This window comes from Ceratotherium simum, chromosome 22 (assembly GCF_057802395.1).
Source record: "Ceratotherium simum simum isolate JZ-2026a chromosome 22, ASM5780239v1, whole genome shotgun sequence".
NCBI classification, from domain to species: domain Eukaryota; kingdom Metazoa; phylum Chordata; class Mammalia; order Perissodactyla; family Rhinocerotidae; genus Ceratotherium; species Ceratotherium simum.
In genome coordinates this window covers 7909771-7925643 of record NC_141921.1, presented here as the reverse complement: position 1 = coordinate 7925643, position 15873 = coordinate 7909771, and the positions used below count along the sequence as shown (strand labels likewise).

General features: G+C 33.6%; 1 protein-coding gene across 5 annotated transcripts in view; it reads left to right on the top strand.

Annotated features, from left to right (window-relative positions):
• The window catches only part of C22H1orf185 (chromosome 22 C1orf185 homolog), a 75681-nt gene extending 61829 nt beyond the window's left edge, over positions 1 to 13852 (top strand). For 3 of the 5 annotated variants that reach the window (XR_015555751.1, XR_015555750.1, XR_015555748.1), the window contains 2 exons: positions 10430 to 10466; positions 11809 to 11870. Coding sequence is in view for 1 of the 5 variants with exons in the window: in XM_087445967.1 (XP_087302093.1) it covers positions 10430 to 10466; positions 11670 to 12064 (432 nt within the window). In the remaining 4 variants the exon portion in view is untranslated. Of the gene's footprint in view, positions 1 to 10429; positions 10467 to 11669 lie in introns of all 5 variants that reach the window. The other 2 variants (XR_015555749.1, XM_087445967.1) reach the window with 2 other exon arrangements.
• Positions 13853 to 15873: the final 2021 nt, after the last annotated feature.

Here is a 15873-nt window from a genome sequence, read left to right as displayed (position 1 = left end):
ATAAAATAGTGTATAGTGGTACTTTGTTGTTTTAATTTGCGTTTCCCTAATGACGTATGATGTTGAACTTCTTTTCATATGTTTATTTGCCATCTGTCTTATCTTCTTTAGTGAGGTGTCTGTTCAGATCTTTTGCTCATTTTTTAATTGGGTTGTTCATTTTCTTCTGGTTGAATTTTAAGAGTTCTTTGTATATATTCAATAACAGTCTTTTATCAGATATGCCTCTTGCAAACATTTTTACTCATTCTTGTCTTCTCATTCTCTTGATATCTCACCACAATTTCAATTTGTATTTTCCTGGTCAAAAATGAGGTCATTGTCTTTTCTAAAGTTCATTGGCCATTATGGTGTTCTGTTATGTAAAATACTCGTTCAAATCTTTTACCTCTTTTTCTATTAGTTTGTTTTGTCTTTTTATTATAAAACTTCAAAAGAGTTATTTATTCTGAATAACTAATCCTTTGTCAGTTATATTAATTTCGATATCTTCATCCATTTTGTTGCTTATCTTTTCACTATTTTTATGGTGTGTTTTGATGAACAAAAAATTCTTTAATTCTTAATGTAACATAATTTCCCGGCCCTTTCCTTTATGATTTAATTCCTTCCTTACTCCGAAGTCATAAAGATACTCTTCTATGTTGTCTTCTAAGAGTTTTGTAGTTTTGACTGCATAGGTCTTTACTCAATCTAGAAGTGATTTCTGTGTTTGACGTAAATAGCAATCCAGTTTCACTTTTTTCTTTATGTTTGCCCAACTGTCTAGTAGCATTTACTGAAACTTTTTTGGAATTTTGAGGGGAACTGCAGTGCAGTTTTAGATCTATTTGGGGAAAACTGATTCTTTACAATATTAAGTCTTCTAATCCATGAACGTGATGTTTCTCTGTACTTCTATATGTTATCTTTAATCTTTCAATAAAGCTCTATAATTACTTGCATGAAAGTTTTGCACATCTTATACTAGCTTTTATTACAGGAAATTTTATGTTTATGCTTTTGTGATATGATTATTAAATAAACTCTTTATTTTGGAATAATTTTAGATTTATAGGAAAGTTGCAAAGATAATATAGAGTTCTCTTATACTTTTTACTAGATTTCCCCAAATGTTAAAATCTTAAGTTACTTAAGGTACATTTGTCAAAACTAAGAAACCAACACTGGTACATTACTATTAACTAAACTCCAGACTTTATTTGGGTTTCACCAGTTTTTACACAAATGTAATTTTGCTCCTTCAGGGCCTAATCCAGGATAGCACATTGCATTCTCTCTAATTTCTTCTGCTCTGTGACCGTATCTGAGTCTGTCCTTGTTTTGTCTGACCTTTACGCTTTAGAGGAATACTGATCATGTATTTTGTAAAGTGTCCCTTAATTCGAATTTATCTGATATTTTTCTCATTATTATACTGGGTGTATGGATTTTTGGGGAGGAATACCACTGAAGTGAAATTGATATGATTTAAAAAATATTTTATTGATGTATAATTACTTGCAACAGAATGCAAAGACCTTAGATGTTCCACTCAATGAACACTGACAATTGTATATACATTCAACCAATACCCAAAACAAAATACGGAACATTTTTATCTTCTGAAAAAGTTCCCATGTCCCCTTCCAGTCAGTTTCTCTGCCTATCCTAGGTAAGCACTTTCTGATTTCTATCAACAAAGTTTAGTTTTTATCTGTTCTCAGATTTCATACAAACGGAATCATATAATCTGTATCTTTTATATCTGGCTTCTTTCACTTAATACAAGTTTTGGGGATTCACCCATGTTATTTTGTGTATTAGAACTTCATTCTTTCTATTGATAAGTAGTATTACATTGTATGATAGACAACAGTTTGTTTATGTATTCTCTTGCTAGTGGACATTTCAGTTGTTTTCAGTTTTTGTCTAGCATGAATAAGGCTGCTCTAAATATTCATGTAGTTTTAGTGAGCATGTATTTTCGTTTTGCTTGGGACAATACCTGACCTTCCAATTACTCCACATCCTTGCCAACATTTGGTGTTATTAGTATTTTTTATTTTAGCCGTTTTAATGGGTGTGAAATGGCATTTTAATATACTTTGAATTTTTTTTTTTTTTTTGGTGAGGAAGATTGGCCACATCTGTCGCCAATCTTCCTCTTTTTGCTTGAGGAAGATTGTCCCTGAGCTAACATCTGTGCCAGTCTTCCTCTATTTTGTATATGGGATGCCACCACAGCATGGCTTGATGAGCAGTGTGTAGGTCCACAGCAGGGATGCAAACCTGCGAACCCCAGGCCCCCAAAGTGGAGCGTGCAAACTTAACCACTATGTTACTAGGCTGGCCCCTTAATATAGTTTTAATTTACATTTCTCTAATAACTAAAATGTTGTTGGACACCTTTTCATGTGTTCATTAGTCAGTGGTATATTTTCTTTTGTGACCTGTCTGTTCAAGTCTTCTGCCCATTTTTTAATTGGGTTGTTGATTTTGTTTGGTCTGTTTTTTAAATTAATGGCTTATAGGAGTTCTTAGAACAATTTGGATACCAGTCTATTGTGAGATATATATGTTGTGCGTATTTTTTCCCAGACTGTGGCTTGTCTGTTCATTTTTATAATGGTATCATTTGATCAGCAGAAAGTTTTCATGTTCATGAAGTCCAATCTGTGATTTCTTTTCTTTTAAAAGAAATTTGCATCCTGTCTAACAAATATTTATCTTTCTAAGTTTGTGAAGATATTCTGTGTTTTCTTTTCATTGCTCTATAGTGTTGGATTTTATGTTTAGGTCTATGAGATAGAGGTCAATGTTCATCTTTTTCCATGAGGGTACCCAGTTGTTCCAGAAAATTTTGTTAAAAAGACTTTTCTTTCCCCATTGAACTAATTTGTCACTTTGAACAAAAATCAACCTACTATATATATGTTGGTTTATTTGTTGAACTCTGTATTCCTTTTAGTGAACTATTTGTCCTTAAACAATACTATACTATCTTGATTACTGTAGCTTTATAGTTAAGCCATGGAATCAAGTATTGTAAGTCCTGCAACTTTATTCTTCTTTGTTCAAGAATGTTTTGGTTGTTCTAGGTGCTTTATTTTTCCATACAGTTTAGAAAGCAGCTTGTTTAGTTCTTCAAAAAGGCTGCTTGAATTTTTATTGGACTGGTATTGAATCTACAAATCAATTTAGAGAGAATGGACATCTTAACAACGTTGATTCTTCCAATCCATGAACATGGTATTACTCTACTTTTATTGAGGTCTTCTTTAATTTAAATTTATTAATTTAATTTGTTGAGGTCTTCTTTAATTTTGGTTCACAGTTTTCAGTATAGAAGTCTTTCACATTTGTTATATTTATGTATATATATTTTTATGCTATGGTAAATAGTATTGATTTTTAAATTTTATTTCTCAATTGTTTGTTGATAGTAAATGTAAATACTATTGATTTCTTTTATCTTCTTATTCTGAATTATAGATCAAGAAGTTAACAAAAAAATTTACAAAGATGTCCTGTATACCCATCACCTACTTCCCCTGATGATGAGTCTTACATAAATATACTTTACCAAAAGTATACTTTATACTTTATCATAAGTATACATTATCAAAACCAGGAAATTTAGACTATAGGCCTTACTCAGATTTTACCAGTTTTTGCACGTACTCATTTTTTTGTTGTCTTTGTATATAATTCTGTGACATTTTATCATACGTACAGATTTGTATAACCACCACCACAATCAACATACAGATTATTCTGTCACCACAAAAGAACTCCCTCACGCTACCGTTTATATAGTGACTCACTCCGTCCCTTTCCCTAACCCCTGGCAACCACTGATTTATTGTCCATCTCTATATTTTTGTCATTTCCAGAATGTTATATAAATGGAATCATACAATATGTGGCCTTTTGAGACTTACTGTTCTTCACTTAGCATAATACCCATACGATCCCTCCAAGTTGTTGCTTGTATCAATCGTTTTTTCTTTTTTATGGCTGAGTAGTGTAACATTGTGTGGATGTACCACAGTTTGTTTCACCATTTACCGGTTGAGGAATATTTGAGTTGCTTCCAGTTAGGAGCTATTACAAAATAAAAATGCCATGAACATTCACGTATAGGCTTTTCTGTAAATGTAAATTTTAGTTTCTCTAGACTAAATGCCCAGGAATGCAGTTGCTGGGTCATATGGTAAGTATGTTAAAGAAACGACCAGATTGTTTCCCAGAGTGACTGTACCACATTACATACTCACCGGTAATGTATAAGAGAACCACGTTTTCCACATCCTCACCATCATTTGGTACTATCAGTACTTTTTATTTTATCCATTCTAAAATATGTGTAGTGATTTTAATTTGCATTTCTTTAATGGATAATGATGTTGAACAGCTTTTCATATTTTTACTTGCCGTCCATATGTCTTCTTTGGTAAAGTGTCCAAGTATTTTGTCCATTTTCTAATTGGATTATTTTCTTACTGTTGAATTTAGAGAGTTCTTTGTATATTCTGGATACAAGTGTTTTTTGTCAGATATGTGATTTACAAATATTTTCTCTCATTTGGTGACTTGTATTTTCATCCTCTTAGCAGAGAATTTTGCAAAGCATAAGTTTTTAATTTTAGTAAAGTCCAACTTATCCATTTTTCCTTTTTAGATTGTGCTTTTGGTGCCCTGTCCAAGAACTCTTAGCCTAATCCTGGGTCATAAGGATTTGCTTCTATGTCCTCTTCTAAAAGTTTTATAGTTTTAGGATTTTTTTTTTTTATATATAACAGCTTTATTGAGACATAATTCACACACTATACAATTTGTCTGTTTAAAGTGTATAATTCAGTGGTTTTTAGATGTTCACAGAGTTGTATAACCATCTTCACACTCAATCTAGAACATTTTTATCAAGAAATGCCGAGAGGCCAGCCCCGTGTCTTAGTGGTTGAGTTTGGTGTGCTCCGCTTCGGTGGCCCAGGTTCGAGGGCTCAGATCCCAGGTGCGGACCTACACCACTCATCAGCCGTGCTGTGGCAGCGACCCACATGCAAAATAGAGGAAGATTGGCACAGATGTTAGAAGATGGTCAGGGCAAATCTTCCACGGCAAAAACAAAAAAACAAAACAAAGCAAAACAAAGAAACAAAAAAGAAATGCCATATCCTTAGCAATCACTACCCTCCATTTTCTCCCAACCATCCTAGGCCCAGACAACCACTAATCTGCTTTCTGTATTTATAGATTTGCCTATTCTGGACATTTCTTATAAATAAAAGCACACAATACATGGTCTTTTGCATCTGGCTTCTTTCATTTCGCATAGTGTTTTCAAAGTTCACCCAGGTTATTGCATATATCAGTACTTTATTCTTTTCCGTGGCTGAATAATGTTCCATTGAATGGATATATCACATTTTGTTTATCCACTTATCAATTGAAGGATATTTGGGTTGTTTCCACGTTTTGACTGTTATGAATAATGCTGCTATGAACATTCGTGTACAAGTTTTTGTGTGGACATATGTTTTCATTTCTCTTGGGTATACACCTAGGAATGGAAATGCTGGGTCAAATGGTAACTCTATGTTTAACTGTTGAAGAACTGCCAGACTATTTTCCAAATTGCCTGCACCATTTTATATCCCCATAGGCAGTGTTTGAAGGTTCCATTTTTTCACACCCTTGTTAACACTTGTTATTATCTGTCTTTTTTATTATAGTTATCCTAGTGGACATCAGGTGATATCTCATTGTGGTTTAGATTGGCATTTCCTTGAAGGCTAATAACGTTGAGAATCTTTTCATGTGCCTGTTGGATATTTATATATCTTCTTTGGAGAAATGTCTATACAGACATTTGTCCATTTTTTCACTTGGGTTGTCTTTTTACTGTTGAGTTGTAAGTCTTCTTCATATATTCTAGATACAAATCCCTTTTCAGATATATGATGTGTAAAAATTTTCTCCCATTTCATGGATCATCTTCTCACTTTTTTTTTAATTAATTTTTTATTTATTTATTTTTTCCCACAAAGCCCCAGTAGATAGTTGTATGTCATAGTTGCACATCCTTCTAGTTGCTGTATGTGGGACGTGGCCTCAGCATGGCCGGAGAAGCGGTACGTCGGTGCACGCCCGGGATCTGAACCCGGGCCGCCAGCAGTGGAGCGCGCACACTTAACCACTAAGCCACAGGGCCCTCTCACTTTCTTATAGTGGTGTTTGAAGAACAAAAGTTTTTAATTTTCATGAGTCCAATTTATCCATTTTTTTCTTTTGTTACTTGTGCTTTTGGTGTCATATCTAAAATCATTTCCCAATCTAAGGTCACAAAGATTTATGTCTAAGTTTTCTTCTAAGAGTTTAAAAGTTTTAGCTATTATATTTAAGTGTTTGATCCATTTTGAGTTAGTTTTTGTATATGGTGTGAGGTATAGGTCCAACTTCATTCATTTGCATATAGATGTCTAGTTGTCCCAACACCATTTGTTGAAAAGACTATTCTTTTCCCATTGAATTGCCTTGGCACCTTTGTCAAAAATCAATTGACTGTAAATGTATTTATTTCTGGAATCTCAGTTTTATTCCATTGATCTATATATCTATCCTTATACCAGTACCACATTGTCTTAATTATTGTAGCTTTGTAGTACATTTTATTATCAGAAAGTTCTCCGACTTTCTTCTTCTTTTTAAAAATTGTTTTGGCTATTATAGTTTTACATTTTATATTTCTATCTTTGATCCATTTTTAGTTAATTTTTGTACAAGGCATGAAGTTTAGATCAAAGTTCATTTTTTTGAGCTACCAATGTCTAATTGTTCCAGCACTATTTACTGAAAAGTCTATCCTTCTTCCATTGGATTTCTTTCGCAAGTTTTGTCAAAAATCTGTTGGGTATATATGTGTGGGTGTATTTCTGGATTCTCTATTTGTAACATTGACCTGTGTGTCTATCTCTACCAATACCACACTCTTGCTATACAGTAAGTCATAAAATTGAGCAGTATGATTCCTCCAACTTCATTCTTCTTTTTCAACATTGTTTTAACTTTTCTTAGTCTTTTGCCTATCTGTATAAATTTTAAAATAAACTTTCTCTAGCTATAAAAAATTTTGTTGAGATTGTGATTATAGATTAGTTTAGAGAGAATTGTCATCTTTACTACAATTAATGTTTATATTGACCTGTGTTCTGTGACCTTTATAAGTAAATTTATTACTTCTAGTAGTTTTTTATGGACTCCATAGGGTTTTCTTCATATACAATCATATCATCTGTGAAAAACATCAGTTTTACTTCTTTTCCCATCTTTATGGTTTTATTCTATTTTCTCATCTTATTGCATTGGGTAGGACCTCCAGTATAATGATGAATAGATGTGTTGAGAGCAGATATCCTTTTCATATTCCTGATCTTAGACAGAATACATTTAGCTGTTCACCATTAAGTAGGAGGTTAGCTATAGGATTTTTATAGGTGCATATTGTCAGGTCAAGGAAATTCCCTTCCATTCCTGGTTTCCTGAGGAATTTTCTTTTCAGTCATGAAGGATTGCTGAATTTTGCCAAATGCTTTTTCTGCATCTTTTGAAATTGTCCACATGGGGTTTTCTCTTTTATTTTGTTAATGTGAATTACATTAAATTTCAAATGTTAAACCAACCTTGTATTTCTGGAATAAACCCCACTGGATTTGAATTTGATTTACTAATATATTTTAAATACTTTTTGCATCTATGTTCATGAAGGATATTATTCTATAATTTTCTTATCTTGTAATATCTTTGTTAGATTTTAATATTAGAGTTATTCTGGTCATGTTTCCTACTCCTTTACTTTCTGAAAAATTTTTGTGTAGAATGGGTGACATTGCTTTCCCAAGCTTTTTTCTAGAATTCACCCAAGAAGTCATCTAGGTCTAGAGTTCTCTTCAAGAGAGAATTTTTTATTATGAATTTAGTTCCTTTAATAGATATTGGGCTATTTAAATGTTCTATTTTGTATGTTTTAGAAATTTATGTTTTTCAATGAATTTTTCCATTTTATCTAATTTGTTAAATTTATTGGCATAAAGTTTTTATAGTATCCTCTTATTATCCTTCTAATATCTATAGAATCTTAAGTGATGGCACTCTTTTTATTCCTGATTATATTTCTCTTTTCCTATCAGTCTTGCTAGGAGTTTTCAATTTTATTATTCTTAGACCTTTCTTCTTTTATAATATAAACATTTATAAATATTCAAATTTCCCTCTAAGCACTGCTTTTGCTGCATCCTCCAAATTTTTATGTTTTGTTTTCATCATTATTCAGTTCAAAATATTTTAAAGTTTCCTCTCTTCGTCTTTCATGATATTGACATTTTTGAAGAATGTAAGCCAGTTATTTTATAGATGATAGACTCTTCCTCATTTTATCTTTTCCTTTTGATCAGATTCACTTTATCACATCTGAAGGCATACAATGTTCATTTGCTCTTCACTAGTGATTTTTAGTTGGTCACTCAATCAAGATGATGTCTGTTTTTCCCACTGTATTATTCCTATTTTTACCCTAGCAATTAATAAACAATCTGTTTGGTGACACTTTGAAATCATGTAAATATCTTTCTCTTCATCAAACTCTACTTACCAGCTATATAAATTTTTCTCACGTGAGCCAATCTTTACAAAACTGTAGCAAAATTATGATTTTCGAATTCTACCACTCCCATCCATATTTGACATTTGGCCTTCTACTGTAAGGAGGAAGCTCTCCCTTCTTCCTTATTTTATTTATTTATTATCAGTATAAACTCAGGGATTTCTATTTAATCCATTACTATCATTACTTTGATGCTCAAATTTTCCCAAATTTAACCAATAGACACCCCTTCAAGATTGTTTCTCTGTCTTTTTGATGTGTCCCCACCAATTTTTGAGTCCTTACTTACTTCTGTTACTATAGCATCATTTTTAATAGTTGAAAGAATATTCATGGTACTAATATCCATATATCATCATACATTTAGCTATTTCCTTACTCTTAGAATTTTAAATTGCAGGTTTTAAAAATGCTAAACAATGTTGTGATGAACATTCTGGTAACTGAGTATTTCCATAAATCCAAAATTATGTACTTGGCATAATAAATTTCTAGAAGTGGATTTGTTAAATTGCCCTCCAGAAAAATTCTACCTATTTATATGTAGCAATACATAAGAATGCCTATTTTGTCGTTCTCTTAGTTTGGGTAGAATTTTAATCAATCTAGGGCCTTACTCTGTGGTTCCCAGACCAGCAACATCAGCATTACCCAGGAGCCTGTTAGAAATGCAGAATCTCAGACCCCGCCCAGATCTACTGAGTCATAATCTGCATTTTAACAAATTTCCCAGGTAATACATAGGCACATTAAAGTCTGAGAAGCAGTGTTCTAATATAATTTATATGGGACTTACAAATTGAATTGGTCCTAAATCCAGGTAAAGTCAGTCAGGAGCCTATATTGGCATTTATATTAATAAAAGGTGAAAGTGACAAAGAAATAAAGTTGGTTATTAAAAAAATGCTTATGTGTTAACCTATATATATGTATATGCTATATATATGTATACCCTATATATATGTATATCCTAAGCGAGTCTTTTGGAGGGACAAGACAATGCAGATCAGCACAGAATACTAAGACTGTTCCCCCAGAACACAACACGAGACAATGTTATTATCTCTCCAGCCTCATCTTCCCTCACTCCATCCCAGCACCCAATGTACTAGTCCATTGTGTATCTAGTAGTCTAAGGAAAACTTGAATCAGAACCACATGTGGAGTGTGTTACAATGCATACTCCCAGCCTGCACTCTCAGAGAATCTCCTTTAGTCGCGTCTGATATTATGCCCAAGAATCCACATTTTAACAAGCACACTGGGTGATTCTGATGCCCTGAAGTTTGAGAACTACTATACCATCACCCTTCCCAGAACACATCTGGAATGTATTGTTTAAGCAAATGTTTTATTTGCTTCAAAAGAATAAAAGTTGCATTTTTATAAAAGCCTTCATCCAGAATTGACTTTTTGTTGTTGTAGTTTAATGAAATGAGTAAGTCTAAGAAGTCTGATTACTTTTTTAGCCCTCTCTAGTTCTGACCAAGTGACTCTAGTTAGTGAGGATGGAGAGAAATAATCCTGTTGAACTCTATTTCACCCTTTATTCCCTGTGCTGGAGACTGCCTTCTTGAACTAATTCACATTCTTTTCAGAGGATACCTCAAAACTTTTCTGTCAATATAGTTTGGTGAAATAAATTCATATTGTAGGAAAAAACCATTATTCCATCAAAATGTTATTATGGTGTTAAAATATGTTATTATTATATGTCTAACATATTATAGAAATTATATAAAAACTATTCAGTTTTTAAAATACAAATAATGTTTTTTTATGTAGGAGGAGCAAAGAAAAAAGGAAACAGCACGTATAAAAGGTACTTTTTCTCAACAGTTTATTAGAAGAAATCGTAATCGACTTACAGCAATTTGTAACTTAAAGAATCAAAAGGCTACCCTAAATGTTATCTAAATATTTTTAAAAACCATGAAAATTCAAGGAAAACATTAATTTATTAGCATATGAATGGGCATATATTTTTTAGAAAACAAAATTTGCAATGTCATATCTTAAATTAAAATGTGAAATTTTAATTTTTGTCCCTTATTTATACCCAAAAATATCATAGTCAATGCCATATGGTAATGGTGGAGGGTCACAAGACATGAGTGTTTTGTAACCCTTTAGATATTGCTTATTATGTCTTAGTAGCTTGAAACATTAACCTCCTACATAATTTTAGAAATACTGAATGTAAAATGTAATAAGATATTTAAAACAGCTTTAAAACTTAATGTTATACATTAATATCAAAAGTTAATATGTAAAATATTATAAAAGATATTTTAGGGCATTGTATAAATGTGATATTTTCTAAAACTTAACATTTTTAAATACCAACTGTGCAGCATAAATAATGTAACAGGAGAAGTATGAGACAGAGTAACAAAAATCTAGATTGAAGTCCGTTTTGTATCTGATTTGTGATGAGTCATTTCCTCAAGTCTCAGTCTTCTCTTTTGTGAAGTGGTGCTAATAACTACCTTGAAGAATTATTGAGAGGATAAATTAGATATGGAAGTATGTCAAACTGCTTTGTAAATTGTAAGGCACTATAAGAATGTTAGTTGTTACTTTTATTGGTGTAAAGCCAGCCCATAGGCCGGTCCCGCTGTGGACCAAACATTTTGTAATCTGCCTACTTAAGGCGGCATGTATTTTTTAAATAAGGCAATATTTAGCTATAAATAGTTAAGAAACTATCTGCCTTTTCTGATTTTAAGGGACATTCCAGAACTGAGATTTCTAGCCTGTTTAGAATCTTTTCCTGTTAAAACAGGTTGATTTTATTTAGAATAGAGTTTTCTACTCTTGATTATCATGAAAGTATTGCTAATTCCCAGTTACATATTTAACATTGTATGGAGGATGGTAGCAACTCAGAATTTTCACTATAGCATCATCCTGTCCATTATAACCCTAAGAAGAGTCTGAATTTTAAAAAGAAACATTGCTCTTATAATTAAGATTTGGCTCACGAATATATAATATTCACAGTAAATCTAATTTTCCTTTATAGCAATTAAAGAGCACTCTAAAGATGAATTCTGCCTTGCAACAAAAAAGGTCATTTGTGACCCCCCAGAGTCCAGCTCGGCAACGAATCGCAGCAGTGTTACCTTAGGCTTATCAACATTACCATCTGATTCTCATTACAGCCAAAGCTTAGAAGCAGCTGATGACTGGTTTTCTGACGATTCTCTAGCAAAAAAGAGCTCTCCAGTGCCTTTTCTCAGGGAACCTCTAATGGAAAAAGTATTTTCATACCTGTCAACCATTTCATTAGAAGAATGTACTGAAAATGTACTGAATATGTCACTTTATGATGATCAAAAAGATGACAGCATTAAGGAAGTATTTTCACGAGGAAATACAGAGGTTGAAATACAAAACCTTCAACATAATGTTGAATGACTTTTTTCTTTTGAAACTTTGTATACACTGAAATCATGTAAAGTTAAAACTGAATTACCAGCTTCTGAGTCTCTTAACATGTCCATGCTAATATTGTTTTTTCTGTTCTTTACCATAGAGCGGTCCTACTTCCCTTGCCATTTCTTATTTCTAGAAACAAAATTACAAGACCTAGAGTGATAGGAACATTAAGCCTAACTCCTTGTATCTCATCAAAGGACATAATAAATAATACAAATGTATTTCAACATCAAGGAGAAATTCTTTAAGAAATCTTCAGTACAAATACATTTTTGAATAAAACATTCACAGCATTTCCTTATACTTTTGACATTTTCAATTTTATTTCAATGTGGGTAGGGCTGGACAGAATACTTCCATCAGCTTTTCTGGATTTTAAATACAAAAATCACCTACCATTCAAATCTTATTATGTCATGATTTTGGTAAGCAATATAATTTTGCTCCTCTAGGAGAGCCTGGAACACTGTGAAGAATCCAGAAAACAATTTTCTTTGCCCTTTCCTATGTCAGTTTCTCAGAATGGGCCCCCAACCCTTACCCTTCTATGATGAAAATGTGAGCCGCTATGTTCATGCGCACCTGACTCAAGCTCGATGAATCAGAGTTCCTCTCTAATCTGAGACCCTTGATCAAATTTCTATTCATGGTTCTGAGGGATTTCTGACATCTACTATATAATTAATATTTTTTCCTTTCTCCTAAATACTCTCCATGTAATTAGTCTCCATTTTTCTTTCTCTTGGGGAAAACAATTAATTAACAAAGTATAATATTACCTTTTGTGCTTAAATTACTCATACCAATATTTGTGCTTAACTTCCCAAGAAATAAATCATACCTATTACAATAAATGAAACGAAACTTGTCTCAAATAAGATAGTAGCATTATCCAGGCCTATCATTTCTGTCTGGGGGGAAATATTAAAAAGGATTAGAATACCTCTCTCGTTTGAAGCACCTGTCATTTCTACTGGCTGTGTGTTGTGAGAACATCTTATGGATTGTGAGAACATCTCTCTATATCCACTCCTAAATCTAAATAAGCTATTTCAGATCAAGGTCTGTAAGGAGCATTAAAAACAATTTTAATTGGTCTCTGTCTCTTGGTGTCCTACCAACTTCTGTCTTACTGCCTATCCTAGATAAGAGAGTCCTCTCTAATTTTGGTCAGATCCTAAAACTTCTCTAGGAATTTGGAGTTGGAGATAAGAGATTCTAGCTTTGGTCTCACTAGTCTCTGGAATAGATGAAACATAAATTGGGGAGCTGTGGGCTGCCATGTCCCACCTTTTGGTTTGGAAATAAAAAACAGCAAATCTACAATGAAAGTTCAGTGAAGCATTTGCAAAGTGAAAAGCAGAGATGAGAGATCAGGAGAATGTGATTCCTGACTTTCTAATAGTGCTCCTTTCCCTTGTTCCAGCCCTGCATAAAGCCTGCCCTTGGCTTGGTAAGGCTCCTTTGTATCCTAGTTATAAATACCTGTTTATGCTTAAGTTAGCAAGATTTGATTTCTACTCCTGGCCACCATCCCTGAGGCCTGTTTTTAACTGTTGTTCTTGGCTTTGGTAAGGTACTCTTGTAATTTTATAATGAATTATCCTTTTTGTATAAACTAGAAAGAGTTTTGTTTCTGTTACTAGAATCAAAGCATTCTGACCATAAATCTTGTCATTACAAATGAGAAATAAAGAGATCTATGCTTATAAAGTAATTGTTATACTATAATGATATAATAAATTGAATTTATTTCTTAAAAACACATTTACTTGTTTATTAATATGTTACTCTATATCATAGGTATATACATTGTTCTCTTTGAAAAGCCTAATGAGCAGTACCTATGAAATTACACCAGCCTAAAATAACCTTATTTTCAAGAACTGTGAAGAATCTCACCATCCATGCCAGCTGACAAGTTAGCCTGCAACAATTTCATGTCTCTTGGGTCAGCGACAAAGGACAGTTTATTATTCATAGCAATAGCAATAGCCAAAGTATCATCATTTTTGCATCATTTCCTGAGCCCAGTTCCCACTGGGGAGTGCAAAGAGGCCCAAATAATGGCTGCACAGTGGATTGCATAACAGGAGAGGAAAGGAACCTGAGATTAGGGAACCAAATTTTTTATAATGGGCAGTAATCATGCTTTTTGCACCATAAGAAGGTGCACTATATCTTCCAAGACTGTTTGCTATATAAACATCCTTGAAAAGATAGTTTGGCAGTCTGTGTCTGCTCACAGGCATGCAGAAATACAAGAGATCCATAATTAGCATTGCCATAGGGTATTAATTACAGTTCTTTTGATCACAAATACCTGAAAACCAACTCAAATTAGCTTAGGAAAAAATATTTTATTCTGTAAATAGAATCCAAATAATGGTTGAACAACTACATGTAGGAAGCACAAGGTTATAACTGGACCTGAAGAACAGAAGGAACAGGCTCAAATTCCATCTAGATTTCTCTATTTGTACCAGTCAAGGTTCAATGAGGGAAAATGAACCACTATCAGGTATGGGCTAAGGGATTTATTACAGGAATTATCTTAAACAATTGTAGGAGGAGCTGGGGAAGTAAAGGTTCAGGAGAGAAGTTGGAGAGTCAGAGAAGAAGTCACCAGTTAATCCAAGAAGCCACCTTGTCCAACTGCCACAATGAGACTGGGGAGGAAAGGCTTGTGGGAATGTCTACAGGAAGCTGTGCCTCTGAGTAGCAACTGCCTTGACAGTGTGCTGCCAAGCATCTGGTGGTGGCCCTTGGGCCATTGTGTATCAACAGGGTCAGCAGTTAGGAGGAAGAGCTGGACATTGGGAAGAAGAGCTGGACACATGGCAGAGGAGAGTGAGGACAATTCGGAACCTACTGTCCTCTCTGCAGTCTGTTACCATATCTAAGCATGATGACCTTCATAGAGTAATGGCTTCTGCTTAAATTATGCCTTCCAAATATTGCACAAATTCCTCTTTTGGCCAACTTTATCCCAGAATCATACAGGGAAAAGGATACTGGGAAACAGTTCTAGCTTAACAAGTTAGAGTACAAACCACCACTCATCAATTTGGCATTCCTTTACACTTTAAGCATATTTAAAACTTTCAAATAAAAAACAATAGCAATCATGTCCCCATCTTACATGATGCAATATCCCTCCTATAATAAAAAATGCATCAACTCTCTCTCCAAAGGAGGATACAAAGTCCCACATGTCACTTTATCCATCTTTGAGTGATGTTTGTTTCTCTTCTATGAGTCACAGACTTCCACTGATATTCTGTAACCCAAATAATGAAATATAGGGTTAGCCACTATTAACATATGCTAGATAGTAGAGGAATGAAATAGGGAAGAAAAGGAAAAGAATTGATATATATATTCATTTCAAAGTAAAAGTGAAATGCTCATAACTACTACTATCATTTCTATAACTTGTCACATGGTCTCAACTGAGACAGAAAGCAAAAAATTCACTACTGGATTACTAGGAGTAATAGTGAGAAGAGTCACTCCACTTTTCACCCCTTCTTTCTTGGACCTGAGAATCCTGGCCATGAAACAACCAGCACCATATCTTGGTATTTGAGTGTGTACCACATCCTGGAGGACATTACCTGGGCCATGCAAAGTATTGCCAGCCAGGGGGCACTAAAACTAGGTCTTCAAAAGGCCTCCCACCATTATATCAGGCTCTTGCTTCAGGTAATGGGAAAAATGGTAAGAAAAATGAATTCCCTGAGCATGAACCCACTGACACATCTCATTTGATGTGAAGTACAATTATT